Source organism: Arvicanthis niloticus, chromosome 2 (assembly GCF_011762505.2).
Source record: "Arvicanthis niloticus isolate mArvNil1 chromosome 2, mArvNil1.pat.X, whole genome shotgun sequence".
Lineage (NCBI taxonomy): Eukaryota > Metazoa > Chordata > Mammalia > Rodentia > Muridae > Arvicanthis > Arvicanthis niloticus.
Window position 1 is genome coordinate 125,370,312 of NC_047659.1, and position 19,100 is coordinate 125,389,411.

A 19,100-nucleotide genomic window follows, 5' to 3' on the forward strand; every position below is an offset into this window, starting at 1 on the left:
ACCCAGGCTAGCCTTGGAACTCTTTACGTAGCTGAGAATGCCTTTGAATTTCTGATATTCTTGCCTCCACCTCAAATGCTGGGGTTGCAGGCCTGTCCACCATGTCCAGATCTAGCAGACCCAGGGCTTCACAGTGCTGGGCAAGCTCACAACCAGCTGAGCCACACCCCCTACCCCCGCGACAGATTTTTCTCTCAGTAACTTTTTTTTTAACTCTGAGGATGGCTTGACTTATCCAGTTCAATGGATAGTTACTCAATGCCTGTGAGAATACACTCAAAGCATTCAGAATAGCACTCTCATATGTTGTGACCCGTACTCTTCCTCAACGCTTTGGGGCTAAGTGCTCTGGTCAAGAGAGAGTGGGGCTCTTGGGGCAGGAGACTCGAAGAATAGAGACAAGACAGGGTGTGATCAAGTCTCTCTTCTTATTGAAGGGAATTCTGAGGTATTTATATACACAAGCAGGAGAACACAGGTGAAAACACTTTACCACGTGCACCATACAGCTGGGGTCACTAAACAGCAAAACAAGCTATGTGGGATAAACAATATATTTATCAGAGTGTGCTTCAGCTGTTATAGGCTTTTGACAACCAAGTCTTTCATCAGGGTATATGGTTCCAGATGGCTGCAAAGTTGATCTAGCCGCTTTCTACTAAAGTCGGCTCCCAACACTCATAACTTCATGAAACTTAAATTTTCAAAGAGGAAACATATGAAAACAGTAAGTCAGCAAATAAAAGACAGAATTACTATGAAAGAAACAAGGAGCCATAATGGGAAAACATAGAGTAAGTTTTACTTTTCTTGTCTCTAATCCCAGCACTTGGGAGGCAGAGGCAGGCGGATCTTTGAGTTGGAGGACAGCCTGGTCTACAGAGCAAGTTCCAGGACACTCAGGGCTACCCAGAGAAACCCTGTTTCAAAAAAACCAACCAATCAACCAACCCAAAAAAACCAAAACATTTTTAAAGCTGAGGTGGTTATCTCTCTCGTTTCTTTCCCTTCTCTCCCCCACCCCTCTCCTCTGTGTAGTTATGAATGTCCTGAAACTCCCTCTGTAGACCAGAGATCTGCCTGCCTCTTTCTCCCCAGGGCTGGGAGTAAAGGCATGTGCCACCACTGCCCAGCTGGCTGGTTCTCTTATGTTCATACAACCTATACATTAATTCACTCAGTACTTGCTGGGGGTCTGTTTTGTGTCAGGCCTTGTACTGTGTGCTAGAGTCATGTATATGCCCAAGAAGTGCTCTATCCTCAAGGACTCAGTCTTGTGTAACTCTCAGACTGTAAAATCATCTGGGGTACTTGAAAGAATGCAGATTCCTGGCTTCACCTTTGGTGTACTGAGTCTTCAGGGATGGAATCGAAGTGTATACTTTAGACGATCCATTTCTTGTTTTGTTTTTGCTTGTTTGGTTTTTTTTTTTTTTTTTTTTGTCTTGTCTCTACTAAAACTATAACCAACTGGGAATCAGACAAATGAAATTTCAATGTTAAGAAAATGCGTTAATAATGATTGTACAATATATTATCAAAATAACTCCTCGTTCCTAACGGAACGCAGTCGTGTACAGGTAGTCATAACAGGACAAAGTAGCATTCCTGGCATTTCAACCATTTATGTAAAGCAACCCTGTGCAAAGGCTTGTGGAGCACCGAGCATTCCAAACGACACTGAGTTGTTTACAAATGCTGTGTTTCCTGAGGCTGCGTGGAGGATCAGAAATGATCGAAAGCTGAGACATTCGTTCGCCCAGATTTATTTGCAGCTAGCCGCTTTCACGCAGTTACTTTACTCGGCTTTGTTGGTGGGACAGTGCGCAGGTGCACCGAGACCTTGGCTTTACGCATGCGCAATACTTAACTCTGAAGCCACAGGCGGGAGATTGAGGGCGAGAGTTTCTTCTCCACCTCAGAACGTTCAGTGCTAGAATTCAGAGGCTGTGACTGTCTTTATTTTTGGAAGCGACTGTGTGTCTCACTATACCTCCCTCATTTCCTTTTGGACTTCTCTAGTAAGTTGGCTGCCAGTACCTAATATGGCGAGAGGTCTGCACCCGCGCTCTTAACCCCGATGCTCGGCTGGGCGGTCTCCCACGAAAGGGCGGGAGTTTAGGGGGCGGGGCCTGGCGTCCTGACTGAGGGCGGTCCCGGGCCTGGCTTGCGGGCTGCTGCTGCGGCCTCGGTCATCTGCGGAGCGCTTCGGGATCCTCGGGAACCGGCCGCGGTGAGGTGGGCTGGGGCTGGCGGGAGGCGCCGAGCGTAACGGTCCGAGGCCCAGGGCCTGGGCGCCCGCAGGGATGTCGCCTGGACAGCGGCTTCCTGTATTCCGGGAGAAGCCCCGGGCCCAGAGAGGGGCTGGGACCTGTCCCAGGGGTCGGGGCCTGCCTGCCTCAGTTTCCTGCTGCTGCCGCCGCCCTGGAGAACCTCACACCCGGGCGGCCCACTGCCTGGAACTGATGGTTTGGATGCTGCGCTCCCTGAGGATCTCTCTCCGTGCACCCGGGAGCTTGCAGCTCCCTGTTGCCCCTACGGCTTTGCATGTGATCTACTGGTGAAAGTCCCGCTACCCCATCATCAGAACTTTGATTTTTCAGAACTCAAAAGATCACTTCTTCAAAACCTTTCCTAGAGGCCTGCTCCAGGCTCAGCTAATCTGATTCTTGGCTTTTGCGATCTTTGCCCAAGTCAGTGTTCTGCTCCTCTTTGATGTTCTGGGCTTGTTTGTTAGAAGTCAATGTCTTTTTTCAGCTCTTATGTCCCATGATGACTACTAGTAACTAAAAAAGTTACGATGATAGCTCTGCTAAATGCATTACCTACAAAGTCCCCTTTAATCCACGCAGCCATCTATGGCGTGGGTTCTGTATATTCACGTTTATGCATGGAAGAAACAAGCACTTATAAATTAAGTTCTACGATGAGCTAGAATCCCCTACGTATATTATGACTTACCTAGATTGCCTTTGATTTGCTGTTTATACATTAGCTTGTAAGATATGGAGGTCAGGGTTACAACTCACATTTCAATAAAAGGGTTGATTTTTTGGGGGGGGGGCGGCGGGTAACGAATTGAACCCAGGGTCTTTTGCATGCTAGTCAGTGTTCTACCACTGAACTAATCTCACGGCCTCGTTTTCCTTTTTATTCTGAGACAATGTCTTACCAATTTACCAAGGCTGGATTTGAACTTGATGTTCGTTTGCCTTAGCCTCCCAAGAACGAGATTTCAGGCCTAGTCTAGGCTGGGCCCTGGAAAACTTATGAAGGAGAATTGATGTTACCAAATCGATAATTTTCTTAACAAAAATCAAGGCCAGCTCTGCGATGTCCACTGGTATACCTGCACCCTGTGCTCCAGGAACATTCTGTCACATTTTGCTCCTTTTACCTCAGAAATCTTCAGGTGTGGATGATATACATATATATATCCATTAGTAAATGCTTTGCAATGCTGTGATTTTTTATAGTTTCTGACTTTGGCCGCTACGGAAATGAGCATAGAATTTGGATTGGATTAGAGTCTGATTTCTGCTTTGCTACTAACCAGTTGTGTCTCTTCCTTTAACAAAGTGTGTGTGTGTGTGTGTGTGTGTGTGTGTGTGTGTGTGATGGGAGAGCTGCCTGGTGTACACATGAAGGCTATAGAGGACTTTGTGGAGTTATCTTCAGCCTTCATGTGGGTTAGAATCATCAGGCCAATTCCTTACCTGCTGAACTATGTTTCCATTTTCCCTCCCATTTTTAAGAAATATTTATTTTTAATTATGTGTTTGGGTGCAGCAGGATGGACACAAATGCAGATATCAGAGCCGTAGATCTCTTGGAGCTCAGTTAGAGACAGTTGTTAGCTGCCCAGACTACACAATGAGAACTGAATTTGCATGCCCTGCAAGAGCAGTATGGCCTCAGACTTGGATCTACCTCCTTCTGCCTCCCAAGTGCTAGGATCAAAGGTGTGCACCACTATGCCCAGCTCACACTTCCATTTTTTTGAATCCTAGTTTTCTTTCATTCTTTCTTTTTTTCTTTTTTGGGATTTTATTTATTTCTATTTTATACGTATGAGTGCTTTGCCTACATGTGTGTACATGCACAATCTTAGTGCCTGGTGCCATCAGAAATTAGAAGAGGTCCTTGCATCCTCCAGGTAGTTATGAGTCACTATGTGTGTGCTGAGAACTAAACCCAGGTCTTCTGCAAGAACAACAAGTGTTCCTAACCACAGAGCCCTGCATCTTAGTTTTCTTGACTGTAAAATGAGGACAGTACTCTTAATACCTCTAAGTTTTTTTTTCTTTGTGATAATGAAAGTTGCAGCTGATTATTGTAAGAGTGAAACACTGTACACATTATATGTGATCTAACTTTTGCTCTATGAATGGCTTTGGGACTGCTGACAGTTTGTAAAGCTGTGTTGGTGGTCAGAAGGATCATGTTACTTAATGTTATACATTGGTCACTCAGATATAATGGGCACTTGACATACTAGGTCTGTTTTAGGAGCTGGGAATGCAGCATTGATTCAAGTAATGATAGCTGGTGTTTGTGTGTGTGTGTGTGTGTGTGTGTGTGTGTGTGTGTACCCATTTGTAATCTCAGTACTTGGAAGGCAGAAACTAGAGGATCAAAAGTTTTAGGCCAGCCTGAGCCACCAAAGCAAGACACTGTCTCAAACAAACAAACACCAGTCTTTGCACTAGAGAGACTTACAGTTTGGTTAGTCGTTATACATAATAATTAGAGAAGGATAGACATGATAAGTAGAATGTCCACACATATGGATAGGTGTGGTGGTACTTTTATATCATACAATTTACTAAGAAGGTGACATTTGGTCAGAAGCCTGGTTAGGGAGCAAATCATGTGGATGACTGTGGTTCTTGCTGTGTTCTTCATACATAAGGATGAGTGGAGGAGTGTGAGCAAAGGGAAGATGAGAGAGAAATAGGATTAATTCATTTGGCTAAGATGGCTCAGTTAGGACTCTGACAAGTATAAAGGTTCTCTGTAACTCTTTAATTGCCTCTTAAATAGGGTGTGTGTGGGTTTTGGGTAGCCCTTGGAAGAATCAATCCCATTTGTAGCAGTCCTTCCTCAGCCTCACAAGCATCTGATTCTAGGCATTTCCCACAATGCCTGGCTGTTTGTTTTTGTTTGTTTTGATTTTGAGCGCATCTGTACATACAAGCATATGGTGCCGTTCCCAGGTGAAGGTTAGAGGATGGCTCTCGTGCGGGCATTCTCTCCTCGAACTCTGGGTCTGTGGGTGTCGCGCCCCGCTTGTCCAGCAAGGAAGACGCGACAAACCGGATTCTTCTCAACAGCCTTTATTGGAAGCGCTCTTTTAGGTTTCTGGGAGAGACTCACTGGAATGCTCAGAATGGGCTACTTATATACCCCCAGCCCTGGGCATGGCAAAGCACATGGAGGTGTCCGATTGGTCAATTCGCAATGACTCATTAGCATACTCATTAGCATACCCCGCCCGGGCGGGGTGATTGGCCAGGTTCGTGGTACCCTAGTTGTACCTTATTTGCATGCCCCGTTTGGGAGGGGCTGGAGTCAAGTTCCTAAATGCACTGCGCATGTGCAGTGCACTGACATGTGGGTTGATCTCAGGTTGTCAGGATGGCAACTAGCACCTTTATCCCTGAGCCACCTCAGCAGTCCTGTTTGTATTATGAAAGGATCCTCTAACTGTCCCATTGAGAACAAAACAAAATAACAGAATTTAGGAAGCATCACCAGCACCTGGGAGGAGCTTTGGCAGCGATTCGGCTGTGTTGCAGTACAGGGAGCTACTCCAAGTTTAGTGTTAAGCAGCAGTTTCTTATCTCATGCATTCACCGTGGGGGAGAGTGAAGAGCAGACCAGCGGTTGTTTCTGGCTTAGCAGGCTCAGGCAAGGCCAACCCTGATCTGAAGCTTCCCACCGGGGGTGGGGGGGGTGGGGGGATGGGGGGGTGGGGGGTTGAAAGATCTGTTCCCAGCAGGGCTGTTGGCAGAAGGCCCTGATGCTTTCTCCTGGGCCTCCTCAGGTACTCGTGTGTCCTCAGGACAGAGTAGGTATTTCTTCAGAGAGATTGATCAGAAAAAGCGAATACGCAACAAGGCATAGCACCTCCTGTGACCTTGTTTCAGAAGGCATTTCTACTTAAACATTTTTAAAGATTTATTTTATTATTTTATGTGTGTGGATGTTTTGCTTGCATGTGTGTTTGTACACCACATTTCTGTCCCCAGACATCATAAAAGGGTGTCAGAGCCCTTGGAACTGGAGTTACAGGTGGCTTTGAGCTACTGCTACCACTTGGGGGCTGAGAACCAAACGCTGGTCCTCTGCAAAAGCAGCCAGTTCTCTTAACTGCTGAGCCTACCGTCTCACCTTAGTCATTTCTGCCTTATTTCATCCTACACTCAAACAAAGAAGATTCAATTTCACTTTTTTTTTTCTTGAGACAGGATCTCATTTAACCCTATGTAACTGAAAATGATTAAACTATTGGTCCGTCTGCCTTGATCTCCTGAGTGGCCGAACTTTAGCCTGTACCACCATGACCCACTTAGGCTCAGTTTAGTTTTTTGTGATGGTGTTGGGTGTGGTTTGGTGGGGTTTTGCTGTTTTCCTTTTGTTGTTTTATTTGTATGGTGTGTGTACGAGGGTGTAGTCATGTTCACTTGTGGGGCTGAGATTGATTGGGGTGTCTCCCTCAGTCTCTTTCCATCTTATATGCCGAATCAGGGTTTTGCACTTAAACCCAGAACTCACCAATTTTGCCAGTGGAGATTGTTACCTGTGTTACCTAGAGAATGAATATATAGATGAGGTCTTGGTCTTTAGATGCTGGAGAGGCAGGAGATTGCTGGTCATTGCCTTATGGGTTAGTAGGTCGTCTGGTTATTCAGAAGAGTCTGAAATGCATGTTTGCATATGTATTCTTTGAGTCATGAGTGTTGGCATCTATTTTTGAAATCTTAACGTTTTCATGGGATGGTGGCACATGCTTGTAATCACAACACTTGAGAGGTAGAGGCAAGAGAATCGGGAGTTCAAATTCATCCTTAGCCACATAGCAAGTTCCGTGACAGCCAGGTCTGTATGAAACCCCATCTCAAAAAAGAAACACCTGAGGGCCACGTATTTGATTCATTTTCATTTTGGCCTCTTCACACACCAAGTACATACATGATGCATATACATGGATACTGCCAAAACACTCACACACATAAAAATAAATAAATGTTGAAAAAGAAAGTTCTGAGGAGTCCTGTAACAAGAAACCTGTTTACTTCATTCCACCCAGATTCCCTCCACTTAATAAATGTCTGCTTAGTAAATCTGAGAAATTCAGCCTATTCAATTTTTGTCATATGTTTTGGTCCCTAGCTCAAGAGGAGGTCTAAGACATAGAACAATGGTTAGACACCCTCCTGCAACCAACCTATAGCTACACAGGAGCTGCGGATTTGTTCTGTGGTGTGCCTATGGAGGCGGGAAGCCCTGGGTTGAACATGAAGCCCCAGGCCCTGCAGCTGGTGCTGGAGGAGCAGGTGCTATCACTGCAGCAGCAGATGGCAGAAAACCAGGCTGCATCCTGGAGGAAGCTGAAGAACTCCCAAGAGGCCCAGAAGAGACAAGCAACCCTTGTGAGGAAGCTGCAGGCCAAGGTGAGGCAGATGGCCCTGGGGGGCGAGGGGAGAAACCTCCCCCAGAGTTGGTGCTAGGGTGGGGATAAGAGATGGAGGAGGGAGAGACCGTGTAGGACCAAACATCCTGGTGAACATTCCACCTCTCAACCATAGCCTCTCCTTGATAGTCACAACTATTCCACAGAGTATAGGTTGTGTTCCTTCCAGAAGACATTTCATTCACAATAGTTAAACTAGTTGCCTAGGTTTGTTCTCTTACTCTAGACAAGTGATCTAGAGTATCTCTAGATCAACCTTCATAATGCTATGACCTTTTCGTACAGTTCCTCATGTTTGGTAACCCCCAACCATAAGATTGTTTTCATTGCTACTTTATAATTGTTATAAATCGTAATGTAAATATTTGTATTTTTCTGATGGTCCCTTAGGCAACCCCTGTAAACCCACAGGCTGAGATCTACTAGTCTGGAGCTAAGCCCAAACCCTAGAATTTCTGGGTTTGTCTTTCAGATACACAAGGCATATAGAAAGGTGTGTGTGTGTGTGTGTGTGTGTGTGTGTGTGTGTGTGTATGTATGTGTGTTCAAATGCACATAAAACTGTGAGTGTGAATAAGAAGGCCAGAGGTCAATATTGAGCACCTTCTATCTCCACCTTATTTTTTAAATTTTATTTTGTGTATTTGTGTGCATATGTCTGTATAAGTGTATGCCATGTGTGTGCTGGTGGCCTTGGAGGGCAGCTGGAGTTACAGGCAGTTGTGAGTTGTAACGGTGGTTGCTGGGTGCCAGGGAAACTGAATTTGGGTCCTCTGAAAGACCAGCAATTTTTAAAGCACTGACCCATCTCTTTGGCCTCCACCATATTATTTTTTGAGACAGAATCTCTCACTGAACTGGAGCTCATAGATTTGGCTAGGCTGGCTGTCCAGGGAGCTCCAGGGATCTGCTGCCTTTTCTCTTCAACACTGAGATGGTAGCTTTTTATGTGGGCACTGGGGATTTGAACTTGGATCTAGATGCTTGCACAGTAAACATACTCCTTTTTTATTTGTCTTTTGAAACAGGGTTTCTCTGTATGGCTCGAGTTGTCTTGGAACTTGATCTGTAGACCAGGCTGGCCTTGAACTCTTGGAGATCTGCCCACCTCTGCCTCCTGAGTGCTGGGATTAAAGACGTGCGCCACCACCTCCAACACCATGCACATTTTACTGACCAAGCCATCTCATCAACCCCTAGGAAATAGTGTCTTGTTTTGTTTTTTAAAATCTTTGTGTGTGTTAGGTGTGAGTGCAAGCATACTTGTACCTAACACACACTGTGGAGGTCAGGGGACAATCTCAGGTGTTGGCCTTGCCTTCTACCCTGTTTGAGATAGGGTCTCTTTCTCCAGTCTCTGTTTCCCACTTTGCCATAGGAGAGATGGACTGTAGATTTAGCACCCCTGGCTTTACTTGGGTTCTGGGGATCTGAATTCAGGTCCTAATGCTTAGACAGCAAGTGCTTTCCTACTGAGGTGTCTCCCCAGAAAGTATTATTTAAACACCCAGACAGAAACTCTTTAAGACATTGTGGCCTTACGTCACCATCACCACCCACTTCCCATGTTCACAGCAAAATTGCACAAGATTCCTGGAGCCTATGGCTTATGCGGTTAATATGAACTGTAGCTGAATTCAGGGCCTGCTCTCTTTGCTTCAGGTTTTACAGTACCGGAGCTGGTGCCAAGACCTGGAGAAGCGGCTAGAAGCCACTGGAGTGAGTAAGATTCAGTTCTGGACTTCCCCTGAGCCCTCAAAATATACTTTTTGGGGCTTTATATGCTGCCAAAGGAGACTGGGGCTATATAGGGTGTTTGGTAGGAGTCCTTTTGTCTTCAGCTCCTAAGAGCTCAATCAATATGAGTTTCTAGAGATCCTTGTCCTGAGAGATTGCAGCCCTTGGTTTTCCATACATAAATGCAGTCTATGGGGACTTAGCATAGTTGAATGTGTATGTGGTATTAGAGAGGAAATTCATTTTTCATCCAGCAGGTGTCAGTGTTTATACGTCAGGAAGTTACAGGCCATGCCTTAGCAGAGGGATGTGTTCATCTTGTTGCCTGGGTAGGACTGGCTTTGAAAGACCCTTTTGTCATTCTTTGTTCCAGCTCTCTTAAGCACCCTCTCATTCCCCTCAGAAAAGTTTGTGGGAGAAAGAAAGAAAGACCAGAATATATTGAGCACCTTCTGTGCAGGCCAGGGCACCCCTAGGTATTTTGTACTGTTCTGGGTCACTTTGCTTGCAAACTCTTGGCGAAGAATGACAGTCACCATCATTTTGTGGCTTAGAGATGATGAGTAACTTCCCAAGGACCCAAGTTAGTCTAACAGAAGTTAAGGCCTTAGTGAAAGATGCAGCTTCCATTCCACAGGTTAGATGCCAAACTGCCAACTGCTTCCCAGAGAAAACAAAAAATGACTGTCAAGGAAGCATCAGAGAATTGTCCTGGGTGAGGTTTTCCTGCAGCATTATAAGGCCTGTCTCTGTCTCACAAGGGACTGATCCCTCAGCGGTGGGAAAGTGTAGAAGAGCCAAACCTGGAACAGCTGCTGATCCGGCTGGAGGAGGAGCAGCAGAGGTGATGGACCCAACTCTCCTGACCTGAGTGGTTATCCAGTGGGGGGAAAGGCTGATGGAAAACTTCTGTTCCAAGAGTGAACGTGTGGGTGGGAAACTGGCAGAGGATGGTGGTTTCTGTGTGTAACCTAAGGTAGGCAGAAAGCAGAGGGGCAGGGGAGCAGGGAGGGAGGGAGGGAAGGAGGGAAGGAAGGAGGGAAGGGCCCACGGGAGTCTTATGTCCTGAGGGCAAACAAGATTCCAGTCCTCTAATTCCTGGCAATGGAAAATTCTGTTCACTGTCTTATTCCCACGAGGTCCAAGGGCGGGACCAGACCTTATTTTGCACTTGCTCTTACGTAGCACAGGTGTGAGAGTCTAGTGGAGGTGAACACGGAGCTTCGGCTGCACATGGAGAAAGCCGGTGTGGTGAATAAAGCCCTGCAGGAGGATGTGGAAAAACTGACAGTGGACTGGAGTCGGGCCCGAGATGAGTTGATGAGGAAGGAGAGCCAGTGGAGGATGGAGCAGGAGGTAGGAGAAGAAGAGTGACATGTGCACTCTGGGTGCTGTCCCAGGCAGCACTGGAAAGGGTTAACTTGGACCTGGGTGGAAACTGATCTGTCATTGCTCCCACCTCTGATTAGCTCTGCCTAAGCTGACAGCTGTGCCCTGTTGCAGCTTTCTTCCTACTTCTGCCTAGTCTAGGCTTTGTTAGCAGGTAGCATAAGGCTCAATTCTTGCATAAGTGACTAGCTTAGGTTTCAAATGGATCTGAAAATTTATCATCTGCCTTTGTCTGAAGGTCTGCACAGCTAGATGCCAAGCAAGTAGCTGCTGGATTGAATGGAGGAGAAAAAAATGGTTATGGGCCCTGGGAATTTTTCAAATCAGAGCTATAGAAAGCAAATATTTTCCTGAACCTGTGCTGGGTTCTGGGTCTGGGTGATTTGCATGTATTAAACACCCAGTTCGCCTGTCTGTAGTAATAGTTCCCATTTGTTAAGCAGCCAGTGCATATCTTCTTCTGATCTAGCCAAGTGGAAGGCCACTTTTCATCTCCTGACCTCTTGAGTCTCACTGCCAACTTTATTAACCTCTTCAGTATACCCTGAATATGGACTCCTATCCATACACTATCGCCTTGAAATCCTTCCTCCCTTCACCCCTCTCCCAGCAGCCATGAGGAATCCAAGATTCTTGCGTTGGTGTAAGGTCCCTGCCCTTGGGTATGACTTGGGTTTCTGAACACACAGTTCTTCAAGGGTTATTTGAGAGGTGAACATGGTCGTCTTCTCAATCTATGGCGAGAGGTGGTAACCTTCCGACGTCACTTTCTGAAAATGAAGTCAGCTACTGACAGGTCAGTGTGGGGCTAAGAGAGATTTGCTTCTGCTGATTCTGAACTTTAGGTAGCAGGCTCTGTAGAAGAGGAATGGGGGTTGTGGCTGGGAGGGAGATTTGTTGTTACTGGAGAAATGATTTTCTCAGACCTGTACCTTAGATTTCTTGGGTTTTATGGCCAAGCTCTCTTCCTTGGTTCCTTGGAATCTTCAGTCTTCCTTCCTGTGCTCAGAGATCTGACAGAACTAAAGGCTGAACACGCAAGGCTTTCAGGGTCCCTGCTGACCTGCTGTCTGCGCTGGACCCTGAGAGCACAGTCCAGGGAGTCCAGTGGATCTGGGAGAACAGATGAGAGTGAGCCAGCCCAGCTGCTGCTGCTCGTCGCTAAAACCCAGGCGCTGGAGAAGGAAGCCCATGAAAAGAGCCAGGAGTTAATACAGCTCAAGAGTCAAGGGGATCTGGAGAAGGCAGAGCTCCAGGATCGGTGAGGTGACATGTGGGCTCAGGAGGAATCTACTGAGGGAAAGCTGACTTCCCTAGAGGGTTGTGGGTGGGCAGAAAAGATGTCAAGAACACCTTCACCCTGAGGGAACCGAAATGAGCCGTCTGAGTCCGGTGTCTCAGCTAGGGTCTGCCACTGTCCTCTGGTTACCTTGCAGCCAGTCTCCTCCCTGCTAGTTTGTAATGTCAGCTGTTCTCTGTAGTAGCAGTCTCCTTGTGGCCATACTCTTCCACAGTCGTGTCTTCCTGTGTGCCAGCCTTAGCGTGGAATGCCTCCCTCCATCTCTTAAAGGGAATGCCTTGACCCTTAAAGTCGAGTTCCCATGTCACCTCCTGGGTGTCATCTCTGACTTCAGTAGCTCATAGTCCCATGAGTTTTTCTGGCCTGCTCCTTACAGCACTGATCTTACTGTTTCTCTTTAATAACTTTGTGTCTTTCTGTCTGTCCTTTTTTGAGGACGTTAGGGGAACATTAGGCTTCTTTGGTTTTGCTGTGCTGGGATTTAACTTGGGACCTTGCATATACTAATCAGACATTCTACCATTGAGCTCTACTTCTACCTTGGCTCTTTTAATTTTTGGATTATAATGAAATAGGACTTTTTTAAATGATAAGAAGGGAAGATATGAACAGAGTTCCACTGATCATCAGAGCACAGTCTATATCATGGCTAGGGCTCTCTGCCTGTTGGTGGTGTACATAAGCTGGGGACTATTTTGTTTTCTTTTTGCTTCTGAAGACATTAAGAACAAAGATCATATCTTAGTAAGTTGTGTCTCTATAGTGTTTTGAAGTCTATCCCATAATGTTAAATGATATATCTCTCATAAAATTAAATGAAAGATAATACAGTGATTTGGGCCCTAGAGGTGATTCATAATAAAATTATTAAGTCTTAAATTTTTCTTTTGGCCAGGTGCAGTAGTCAACACTTTTAATCCTAGCTCTTTGGAGTTATAGGCAGGTAGATCTCTATAAGTTCAATGTCAGCCTGGTCTACACAGCAAGTTCAAGGCCAGACAAGGCTATGTAGTGAGATCTTGCCTCAAAAGTAAATAAATAAATGAGGGAATGAATGAACAAATGATACGTAAATAAGGAAAGAAAGACTCCTAGGTAGCATTCATTTAAGAAATACTTGTTAGGCAAGTGTCATGGCTTATGCCTATAATCCTAGTACTCCGGCGAGAGAACTAAACCTAGTACTTCTGCCTAGAAGCAGGAGGATTTCTAGTTCAAAGTCATTGTGGACTACGTAGAGAATTTTAGACAAGCTTGGCGCTCATGGTCAGATGCTGCCCCAAAATATCAAAAAAGGGAAAATGGAAAGAAAGCCATGTGTGCAGTGCTAGGCACGAAACTCCAAGATGCTCTTAAGTGACACAGATGTTGCTGAGTTAGCAGAACATCGTTAGTATCGTCTCCCAAGTCACCTGTCCTTTTTTTCTATCAGAGTCAAAACCTTGGGCTGGAGGGACCTTGGGACTATCCCCTGTGGCAATTCTGATGTTCTTATTGGCTTCAGGGTGCTTGACTTCACAATCAAGGGAGGCCTAGAAGGGCCTGGGCCGGGGCTTTCCTTCAGCTCTCAGGCCCTCAAACCCGCGTTCCAGTCTTGAGATGTGGTAAATCCCTGCATGTGTCTGAGTGGCTTTGGCATTTCCCACCAGATCAAGAATATAGAATCACATATTACTCAGGGAGTGCAAGGGACTGGGTATACCTAAGGGATTCTGGGGGCTGCCGTGAGTGTGTCCATGTGGGGGCTGAGGTGTGCTATTGTGTGCCTCTGTCCACGTCCTTAGGCCATTCAGGTGACAGTGCTATGCTTTTCTCCTTAGAGTGACGGAACTCTCTGCTCTGCTAACCCAGTCTCAGAAGCAAAATGAAGATTATGAAAAGATGGTAAAGGCTCTAAGAGAAACAATGGAGATTCTGGTATGTGGTCCTCTGTGTTGACAGGTTCCTTGTTCTTTGTGGACAAGTAAAGAATGATGCCAGTTAAATGGTATTTGATGAAATTCTCCAATGCTGAAAATAAACTTTGGCTGAATCTGAAAATTAGTTAACTCATTCATTTACCTGCACAATAAAATACTAATAACTGTCTATATTCCTGGGGAAAGTACATGTATATGAAATGTGTCCTTATCAGAGAGAGGTGACTTGTCGTAGTGTATTTGAAGCCAATGTGAGCTACGTGAAACCCTAAGAAAAACTAAAAGGTGGGAATAAGCAAAGTATCAGGAAAGGGATCTGTGGAGAGATTTAAATCAAGTCACATGGGAAACGGCTGAGGAGTGTGGCAGGGCTTAGCCGGAGCAGAATGGCTATGAGGAAGATGTGCTGGCTGCCTTCACATCTCTAAAGTAGAGTTGAAGGGAGAAGTTAAAGCTTTGTCAGTGGCTGTAAGTTGTGGAAGATAGGAGATTTGACAAGCTGGGGCTGTCACTGGAACAGTGTGTGTCTTGTGAAAGAGTGAGGTTGTACTTGTGACGTAAACATCTGTCAGGGATGATATAGAAGCGATTCTCTAAGATTGGATGTCAGGATTCTTGGCTTATTACATGTTTCCTTTCATCGCAACATATGTTCTGGTCACAGAATTTTGACAGCTCTTGAACCCCTATCCACATGCACACCCTTAATCTCATTTACCTTGGGGTCCACTAGAAAGCTGACTTCTTTTGCCTCTTTATCTCCTTTTAGACAGGAATTCACCAATGCAGACATCACAGAGCTTGAGTAACTTAAAATGAGCGAGGTTGGCTTGCAAAGAATTCTGGTTTTCCTGGGCTGTCATGGTAGTCACTGCGGTTAGAAGAACCTTAACCTAGGCAGTCCTTTAGATTTCTAATCATTTATCCTGAGCTTTTTATTGCCATACTACATTGTTTTTAGACCCCTTGGGAAAGTACTGCTGACAGAATAGATAGAATGTGTCTGTGATTGATGTGGGGATGAGAATGGTGATTGTCTTTTGGGAGTTTGGCTTTTAGGCTCTATTCTGTTTCCTTACCAGGAGACAAACCATGCAGAGTTAGTGGAACATGAGGCATCTCTCAGTAGGAATGCTCAAGAAGAAATGTTGTCTTTGCAGCACGTGATCAAGAGCATAACCCAGGCACTGGTAAGCCTCTCATCTGAACTCCATGGCCTCTCAGCTGCCTTGAGTTCTAAACTGAGGTTTGGACTGAGGGTCACGTAAGGATAAGCTTCCGTAGTGTACTTGAAGATTGGGACTCTGAGGTATAGGTAAATCGTTCATTTCCTGTGCTGTAGTGGGCAGGTCCTCTAACTTGTCTGCTATGCTCTTAGGTCATAGGCTGAGTTGTCCCTGATGTTGCAGTACCATTTTCTTCCCTTTTCCTCACTCACTGCCCCAGAGAGGATTCTAGCTGTGTTGCTAACTCTGTACTTAGGTGACCAAGCATGAGGAGTTGAAGGGACCAGTCCTTTTTGCTCTTAGGTTCCCTTCCCTGCCCCTTCCTGGGGGGAGGGCCTGTGAAGGGAGCCTTCATGGTGCCTGGTTTTTAGTGCAAATCTCTGTAACACTGACTTGAATTTCAGGCCTCAGTGGAAGAAGAGGACACTGTGAGCCAAACCTCAGGTCATGAGAACTCATTGCAGTTGGACTGTAATGGCCTTTCCCAGTTTGATCTCCAGGACCCAGACAAGGCTCTTACTCTGGTGCATTCAGTGCTGACTCGGAGACAGCAGGCTGTGCAGGTGAGAGCCCTCGGGGCTGCTCCTCAGACCCTAGGCACACCTCTAGTCTGCATTACCCCTTCAGCTTGGCAGTCATAAGATACTCAGTTGCATCTCAAAATGCTCATTAACATCTCTTGTTTGCCCGGTGGTGCTTGTGGCTTACAAGTATAGATAGATAGATAGATAGATAGATAGATAGATAGATAGATAGATAGATAGATAGATAGATATTCTTCACACCAAGTGCATGCATGTAATCTTTGAGTGGCAGCAAGCAGAGGCCTGGGAGAATGTAAAGGTTCCTCTACTCCAAGAGACCTTAGTATTCCCTCATGCCAGCACATTTGGTGGGCTCCAAGGTCTAGAACCACAGAGCCCAATAACTTGATCCGTTGGCATCTCAGCTGGCCACATTTCTGTTCCCAGTCCCCTTACCTTGGAGACATTCCTTGCCTCTGGCTTCTTGTTCATCACCTTCTTTCTATCGATCTCCTTCCACAGGACCTCAGGCAGCAGCTTTCAGGCTGCCAGGAGGCTATGAGCTTCTTGCAGCAGCAGCACAATCAGTGGGAGGAAGAGGGCAAAGCCCTGAGGGAAAGGCTACAGAAGCTCACTGGGGAGCGGGATGCTCTGGCGGGCCAGACTGTGGACCTTCAGGGAGAGGTGGACTCTCTCAGCAAGTGAGTGAGCAGGCTGCTGCTTCTTCCCTGCCATGTCTGGTTGTTTGTTTTTGTTTTTTAAATAAAAGCAAAGCCTTCAAATTTTTATTTTGCTACATATCTGTTTTTACATATCTGTTACAGTTTTGCAGGGCTGGGATCAAACCCAGAACCTTAGGCTTTTTAGGAAAGCACTCTGAGGCCTGAGCCGCATTCTCAGTTCCCCAGTGTCTGGTTTCATTCCTCATTAAGCCATTTACTGTCACTGTCCTGTGTTTGACTGACACTTCCTGCTGTCCCTGGACCCATGGATGCTTAAGGCTACTTTGGTTTTTATTCTATTTCCTGTGGGGAAACCCTTTGGATTTTGGTCTCTAAGATCATATTATAAATGGTTTTCTGCTTGAAAAAAGTTTATATATATATATGTGTGTGTGTGTGTGTGTGTGTGTGTGTGTGTGTGTTTGTGTGTGTGTATATTATATATATATATATATATATATATATATATATTGAAAAGAAACAAGCTTCTCTTGCCTTTGGCTCTACAAAGTCTTTTTCCACTAGGATCTTTGATCTTTGGTCCTTAGGTCTGCCCATCTCTGATCTCAATTTCAGGGAGCGGGAGCTGCTTCAGAAGGCCAGGGGAGACCTGCAGCAGCAACTGGAAGTGTTGGAACAGGAAGCGTGGCGACTGCGCAGGATGAATACAGAGCTGCAGCTGCAGGGGGACTCTGCTCAAGGGGAGAAGCTGGAGCAGCAAGAGGAACTGCACCTGGCTATCCGTGAGAGGGAGCGCCTGTAAGTGTGACCAGGCATCTCCTCACCAGGGCCTGGCCTTCCCCAACCCCACTCTTAGGAACTAGAGAGCCTAAAGCCTACACTTGGTGGGTTCACATTAGCTAACTGCTTCTGTAGAAAGATGAGTTCAGTATGTTTATGTAGAGTCTAGTGGTTTTCGGTCTTCCAAATGCTGCAACCCTTTAATACAGTTCCTCATGTTGTGGTAACCCCCAACCATGAAATTATTTCATTGCTACTTCATAACTGTAATTTTGCTACTGTTATGAAGTGTAATATAAATATATAATATGCAGAATATGTAGTATGTGGCCCCAAAGGGGTCATGACCCATAGGTTGAAAACTACTGATCTAGGCATTCTTGAGTCCCTGTCCGGATGAAGGACTGACTGTGAGGGCTACAAAAATGAGTAAGAGACTAACTATGATCTCAAGGACCTGAAATCTAATGAGAAGACAGACAAGCAAACGCTAAAGTGACATGAAGCTAAAGGAAAGATGTCCTCACTAGAGTCCAAACTTGGTGTTTGGAAGTATAGGAGCAATAGTTATTGGGAATCAGGGACACTTTATGGAGCCGGGGGTTTTCTTTGAGGGTCCTTGATCTATTTTAATTTGTAGAAAAAATGACCAAGGAGACGGACTAGTAAAGAAAAGGAAGTAGGAGTTTTGTGTTCAGAATTATCTGGCTGCGAGAAGATAAGACCACTGAGAAGTAAGTGATCCACTGGTCAAGAAGGGAAACCCAAGTCAGTGCCTACAGTAACTAGCCTGTAAATTCCACTAGGTAATGCTACAGAAAGGGAAGGGACTCTAGAGAGTTGCTGTAGATTTTGGCTTTGCCACCAGAATAGGGGAGTCTCTTGGCAAAATCAAGATGATATTTGAAGAGTTATTGAAAAGATAGGGCAGTACTTCAAATGCTAGCACAGGGCTGTCAAGATGGCTCAATCTGAGTTTGCTCCTCTGATGCCTATGGGCTGTCCCCTGGCCTCTACATGCATATTGTGGTTCCCTCCCCCCACACAAATAAGTGTAACTTTGTTTGTCTGTTTGAGACAGGGTCTCACTGTGTAGTCCTAGCCTGCCTTAAATCCTACCCCCTCCCTTTTTTTTCTTTTTCCTTTTTTTTTCTTTCTTTCTTTTTTTTTTTTTTTTTGAGTCAGGGTTTTTAGCTATCCTGGAACTCATTCTATAGACCAGGCGGGCCTCAAATTCAGAGACCGAGCAGCTCAACCTCCTGAGTGCTGGGATGAAAGGTGTGCACCACCACTGCCCAGCTTGAATTCAGTATTTAGTGTGAGCAGAGAGCCTGGCTGCAGGCTTTTCCCTTGGTATATCTCCTCCTGTGTGCCTCATTCCTTGCACCTGGTAAACAGTGGAAGCTTGAGGAAGCCTGAAGGCCTGCCAAAGGGTAGGACCATGTCCTGTGTCCCTCCACGAGGGAAAGGACAGACAGTCCACACAGATACATGTGTGTTTAAATTTTAATCTCCAGAGGCAGGCAGTTCTCTGAGTTCGAGGCCAGCCTGATCTACAGAGTGAGTTACAGGATAGCCAAGGCTACACAGAGAATCATTGTCTCAAAAAACCGACACCCCCTAAAGAAAAATTTAATTTATTTGATTCAATAATATACTTAGGTAAGTCAAAAGCCAAAACTATTTCAAAAGATACCAGGGTATATTGGTTCATACCTGTAATCCTACACTGGGGAGATTAAGGCAAGAAGATCGCAGTGAGTTCAGAGCTGGCTTGGGCTGTAGAGCAAAACCCTGTTTCAATAAACAAAACAAACAGCAGAAAGCCTCCTATTTAAAGAGATGC

The 19,100-nt window shown here is 45.6% G+C and overlaps 1 protein-coding gene across 3 annotated transcripts in view; it reads left to right on the forward strand.

Annotated features, from left to right (window-relative positions):
• The first annotated feature begins 1,899 nt into the window (after positions 1-1,899).
• The window catches only part of Cep250 (centrosomal protein 250), a 44,080-nt gene continuing 26,879 nt past the window's right edge, over positions 1,900-19,100 (forward strand). Inside the window, exons 1-12 of one of the 3 annotated variants that reach the window (XM_076930067.1) lie at positions 1,900-2,021; positions 7,396-7,676; positions 9,359-9,415; positions 10,195-10,277; positions 10,624-10,789; positions 11,512-11,618; positions 11,832-12,083; positions 13,943-14,039; positions 15,124-15,231; positions 15,672-15,830; positions 16,314-16,492; positions 17,090-17,272. In XM_076930067.1, the coding sequence (XP_076786182.1) occupies positions 7,494-7,676; positions 9,359-9,415; positions 10,195-10,277; positions 10,624-10,789; positions 11,512-11,618; positions 11,832-12,083; positions 13,943-14,039; positions 15,124-15,231; positions 15,672-15,830; positions 16,314-16,492; positions 17,090-17,272 (1,574 nt within the window). In that variant the 5' untranslated portion in view covers positions 1,900-2,021; positions 7,396-7,493. Of the gene's footprint in view, positions 2,022-2,130; positions 2,239-7,395; positions 7,677-9,358; positions 9,416-10,194; positions 10,278-10,623; positions 10,790-11,511; positions 11,619-11,831; positions 12,084-12,143; positions 13,727-13,942; positions 14,040-15,123; positions 15,232-15,671; positions 15,831-16,313; positions 16,493-17,089; positions 17,273-19,100 lie in introns of those variants that run through there. The other 2 variants (XM_034495136.2, XM_076930068.1) reach the window with 2 other exon arrangements.